Source organism: Chanodichthys erythropterus, chromosome 13, assembly GCF_024489055.1.
Source record: "Chanodichthys erythropterus isolate Z2021 chromosome 13, ASM2448905v1, whole genome shotgun sequence".
NCBI classification, from domain to species: Eukaryota; Metazoa; Chordata; class Actinopteri; order Cypriniformes; family Xenocyprididae; genus Chanodichthys; species Chanodichthys erythropterus.
This window is the reverse complement of record NC_090233.1, coordinates 26,696,845-26,702,844: the sequence shown is the minus strand read 5'-3', so window position 1 is coordinate 26,702,844 and position 6,000 is coordinate 26,696,845. Positions and strand designations below refer to the sequence as shown.

The following is a 6,000-nucleotide window of genomic DNA, read 5'->3' as shown; positions in this document are numbered from 1 at the left end:
GATATTATTTTGAGCTCTTTTGTATTGTGTCCCATCTCTCTACAGTCTTTTGTTCAAATCTCCCTTTTGCTCGTTCTGTGTGCTCTGCTGTCATACGACTCCTAATGCTGATTGGCTGATTGGTTTATTGTTGGTGTCAGCCCAACTATCTTCCAAACAGTGTTTTTGAAAAAATGGCTTACCCCACTTTTAAACATATATCTCATTAAAGGGATAATAACCATCAGAATTTAGTAACCTCAAATTACGTCATAATGTCATTATAATTGAAAAAGCGATCTTAAATTATACAACATTACATTCAAATACAAGGAACAGAAGAACTTACTTTGGCACGTCATGTTGAATTAGAATTAGACAGATGAAGGAAGGTGAAAAGACAAAGGCCGGCCCACCACCCACCACACACGCAGTCATCACCTGTTTTTTCCCCCCACTAATCTGTTTCACACTCCAGTACTGTAGGTGGCAGCAATGCACCTTTAAGTTGGATGCCAGCTTCACTGGCTGTGGCCGCCAAGTAAGGAAAAGAAGAAGTGGAAGAGTAGGAAGAAACCAACAGCAAAGACGTTAGATAGCATAGAAGCATAGTAACAAATAAACAATATGCATAACGCGGAGGCGGGTAAAAAAACCCGAAAGAATAGGGTGGGGCTGAGAAGGCGATAGAAAAAAAAATGCGGAATTTAGATACTGAAGCCGCTATATGAGTATTCAAGTTAATCTAGAATAATATGCTTTTAACACAACATCTAGTCAACATCAGTGCTATTGATATAATTTGGATGGTATAGTATCATGAGCCACAATTAAAGTCTTGTGACACTCATGCCAGGCGTTATTGTTGTTGTTGTCGAGTTTCCGCGCGCCGATTGCTTTGGGCCGGGCCTAGTCAAAGTCCAGCCGTTTTTTAGTCCCAGTCCGTCCCTGCCTTGGAACCTCTTACCTAATAACTTTTCTTCTCAGGCCTTAATCTCATTTTTTGAAGTCACGTAAGGCATCTGCTAAATGAAGAAATGTGAAAGTAGGCCTGTATGTCCTTACCAGTTTGTGAGGTTTTGGTACACTTACAAAGGTACAAAAGTGTTTAAACACTTCGTAATAAGAGTAGCAAATGATGAATGAATATCTGGTCCCCCACCCTTGCACTTTTCTCTCCTCCAAATGTTTATTAGGTCCTCCAAGTGAAGTGTGCTCATTCATCTTGATAAAGTAATGATGGGCCATTTTTACAGCAGCAATACAACAGCCTCTGAGGAGCTGCCCGGTGGTATGGTACTATAAAGCACCCTGCATACTTCCAGACAAGCCAATCAGATGTCGGTTTACCAGAACAGTTTCAATTGTAGACATGGGAGAGTGTTTCTGAATTTATGAAATGCAGGCATTACAGAGAAACAACGTAAATTTCAATATACTCATGTTTTCATTTGTCACCTGCATCTTGCAGTCTGATATTATGCTACAATGAAAAGCAAAACTGTATTTTCATTAAAATGTATGGTGATTTGCTTTTTAAACAATAAAATGCAGAAATTCCTGTCAGAATGAAAAACATTCACACCTTGAAATATAATCCACTTATCCAGCTATATTGCAAGCATGACGCTTTACACTTGGCAAGTTAAATATGAGGCAGATCATTGCATATGCCTGAATGATGCCGTCTTTTGCATTGCAGTGGAAATTGTGCTGCAACGAAATTGAATTACTGTCCAATCACAGTCCTGTCAATGAAAAGCAATGTCATGAGTTGGTTGCATTTATTCCTCATGTTCCTCTGTAATGACTGCATTTCCGTGCGGTGTGAATTCTCCTTCATATAAAAGGTTCACAGAAAAGAAAATCAATCACTCTATTCTTTTTACTCCATGCTGTGTCCTTCAAACAAATGAATATGTTGTTGCTTGAGATTACCTAGACTTAATGAGTGCACACAATCAAATTACATTCAACTCAACTGAAATTAAGTTACATTGTCATTTACCAGAATCACTGTAAGACCGTCAATTTGTTTCCCTGAAGGAGTCAAGCAGCAGTGATTGCTTCAAATATTTATGTTTACATAGAAAACTTCAGGTAATTTGCATATGTAAATATTAATTTACTGTTATGTGAAAAAATGTGCCTCCACAGTTTTTGTTGTCACTGGTTGTTATTTTCAAGAAGATCTATAACACTTGGAGAATGTTGTATATTAAAATTCCTGTCTCAATGGCCCTTTCTCAGCTGGCAAGTTTTTGTTTTGCAAAAGATGTTGCAAATTTAAAAAGTGAAGTGATATGGGAAGATGTCCCCCTTAACAACAGTGCACTGAGTGTATTTACTTCTAAATCGTAACATGTTCAGAAATGACTTTAACATGTAAAGGATGAAGATTTAAATTCAAATAAACTGAATTTTATGAAAAGGGACTTTTTTGGGTAAGACACCCCCCTACCTGGCGGCAAGTATTCCTGTTCTGATTTTTGCAGAAAATAATAGTTATAATAATAATAAAAAAAAAATTTAAAAATCTGATATTTTTTATTGATTTAATTAATTTTTGAAAAAAAGTACACTAAAAAAATGCTGGGTTAAAAACAACCCAAGTTGGGTTGAAAAAGGAAAAACCCAGCATTTAGGTTAAATGTTTTTAACATTTAATAATGTGTTTAATAAATGAACATTTATTAATAAGTTTAATGAATAATAATTACACACATAAACATGTATTAAATCGCTTATTAATAATTGTTCACCTTTTGATTATTATTTTATGATTGTTGCCACTTGTAATTATGTGTCTGATTTTTAATTTCCAACCTATTTTAGGTTCATTTTAAGCCAGCCATATAGTCATTTTTAAACAATAGTTGGGTTAAATAAAACTACCCAGCACATTGGACAAACATTTAACATTAACACTAGGTTAAAATAACCAAATCGCTTGGTTTGTCCATTTTCAACCCATCTTGGGTTGTTTTTAACCCAGCATTTTTTTAGAGTGTATCATTGATAAAAATTACAAAATTAAAAATCCTGTGTAAATGTGTGTAACAATTTTGTTCATTTGTTAATCAATTCAATAACTGAATAATGACATGAATTTTATATTCTATGAATTATTATTCTGTAGATTATATATAGGCCTGAATTTTAAATGAAGGAATTCAGTTTAAAAGATTTTTATAATCTTTGCTTTTTTATTAAAATGTAAAAATACTTATATACTATACCTTTGTACATTCTCAAATCAAGCATTTATTTAATTTATTTATTTATTGTTTGTTTTTGTGCTATGTGTTGTAGTTATGGCCATCAACCAGCAGGGGCTATCGGGGTCATGCTAACCAACCAAGCCTTGACCCCTCAGTTTTTCAATGAAATACATATGCTAACAGCAGTTCCTATCTCTCCTTACAAAAGAGGGCGCCTCTCTTCCAAACTTTCTCACTCCTCTATACTTTTTTTATCCGTTCTCACATGAAGCCCCTCCCTCTATTTACCTAATTATTGGTCAACTCCAGTCGACTCCCCTTCAACCCTTTCTCTTTCTTTCTCTGTCTGTCTGCGAATTTCTATGAGAGAGGAAGACAGTCTGTGTCCTATGCTTCTTAGAGTGGAAACACATGCTGATAGAAAGAAAACTGAGGAAAAAGACTGAGGATGGAGGAATATTCCAGTTTCACCTTTCCTGCTTAGCTGAATGTATGTGTTCATACAACTTGTATATTATATAAAAATTTATTGCTGCATGCAAAGAATTGTTTCTGCATCACACAAAATGTGTGTATCTGCATGTGTGTTTGCTATATCACATACTTCATTATGCTTGCCTTTGAACACTGAACTGCTGAACTTCCCTTGAAGTTTTTCCCTGTAGCATGTGGTTCTGATTTGGATTATTTGCTAGACTTGTTTTCGAGCTCTCTGCTCTTTTGAAGTTGTTTCTGTTATAGGCCATTGTGCAGAAGGATGGATTTCTCTGCACTTCACTCTCTTTTACTTCTGCTTTTCACCACATTCTCCTATGTTCTTGCTGGAATGGACTCTTGTTACAATGAGGAGGGCGTCCCGAGCCGCTGTTTGCCTAAATTCGAAAATGCGGCCTTCAATCGCTCCGTTATTGTTTCAAACGTGTGCGGTATTCCACCTGAGGACTATTGCATGCAGACGGGATCCACACGCTCATGTCACCACTGTGATGCCTCGGACTGGGAACTGAATCGCAATGCCACTTACCTGACTGACTTCCACACGGATGAAGAGCCCACCTGGTGGCAGAGCCAGTCCATGTTCTATGGAGTTCAGTATCCTAATTCAGTCAACATCACACTGCATCTTGGTAAGTCACCAGTTGTGCTTTAATATCTATGAAACAGTAGGAAAATACTCCCCATTGAATGTGCAAAAACAAAATGTGTAATGAAATTTGTACAAATCAGTGTTAAAGTGTTAGTTCATCCAAAAATGAAAATTCTGTCATTAATTACTCACCCTCATGTCGTTCCACACCCGTAAGACCTTTGTTCAAACACAAATTAAGATATTTTTGATAAAAGTGAGGCCTGCATTACCAACAACACAATTAACACTTTCAATGCCCAGAAAGCTACTAAAGATGTATTTAAAACAGTTCACGTAAGTACAGTGGTTTAACCTTAATGTTATGAAGTGACGAGAATACTTTATGTGTGCCAAAAAAACTAAATAATGACCTTATTCAATATATCTAATGATGGGCGATTTCAAAACACTGCTTCATGAAGCTTCGAAGCTTTACGAATCTATCATTTTGAATCAGTGGTTTGGAGCATGTATCAAACTGGCAGCTGTGTTAACTTCCGTGGATGACCTGGATGTCTCTGTGTGTCTCTTGCTGATCTTCTTGTAGCCTTCACCTTTCCGGTGTAAAGAAATTATTTTCTTTCTCAGGTCTTGTGACATTTCTCTTCCATGTGGTGCCATTGCTGACAGCATGAAATGGGAAGGGGTTTTAACACCCTTTTATAGTCAACTGTCTGCTGGACACCTGTGTAATGAATAATTAGACTCACCTGTGCTTGAATTCTTGTTAAATTAAACATTTGTAGTCTAAAATTTAGCTTTGCTCCAGAGACTTTCAGTGGGGTGTACTCATTTTTGCATCACCCTAATTTGAGTAAAACTGAAAAAGTTAAACAGATGTTATATAAAACTTAGTTTTGTCAAAATTTTGGAAATTGTTTTTGTGTTCATTGAGATATTGTTTAAAATGTTACTGTTCAAAGGGGTGTATTCATTTACGCTGAGCACTGTAAGTCTTAAAATAAAATATGAATATTAGATGAAAACCTTAAAAGAAAATTAGAAATGTCCCTGGAAACTAGTTGAAATAAATAAGTTTAAGTTTAAGTATTAAAATTACTAAAACTGAAATAAATATAAAGCTATATATATATACAATATATATATAAAAGAAATAACAATACAAATGACAAAAGTACAACAAAATGATTAAAACAAACTAAAATTAAAAAGAAAACTAAAAAAAAATATATATATATATATATATATATATATATATATATATATATATATATATATATATATATATATATATAATTACACTCAACCCAGCATTCTTTGCTGCGAATCTGCTAGTCACAATGTGTTTCCTCCACAGTGTAAACATCTGAGAAATCTAATGTCATTTTGGTATCCTATCAGATTAGATGACTCTGATATCTCAGCTGGTTTCTAGTTCTATTACATTATTGCCCTGCAGACTTTAAGCTACAGTGTTTTCAATCATAAGCATTCCCATATGTCTGCAAGAATGTAACTATCTTGAAACTATTTTTTGTTATTTGTATTAAGCTGTAAGGTGAAATTTTGCTCTTTTCTTTCTTCCTTAACCCTCAGAGACCCAGTGTAACAGAAAGCAATTCAAAATAACAAATGTTCACTAAATATGGGTAAAGACTACACATAACAGTAGCTGATACAACAACAGCTTTTATTATTAGCATATTAACT

The 6,000-nt window shown here is 34.9% G+C and overlaps 1 protein-coding gene across 1 annotated transcript in view; it reads left to right on the top strand.

Moving 5' to 3' along the window:
* Positions 1-3,640: 3,640 nt before the first annotated feature.
* Positions 3,641-6,000, top strand: part of lamc3 (laminin, gamma 3) — a 90,704-nt gene continuing 88,344 nt past the window's right edge. Inside the window, exon 1 of the mRNA XM_067406359.1 lies at positions 3,641-4,327. Coding sequence (XP_067262460.1) covers positions 3,958-4,327 — 370 coding nt within the window. The 5' untranslated portion in view covers positions 3,641-3,957. The remainder of the gene's footprint in view (positions 4,328-6,000) is intronic.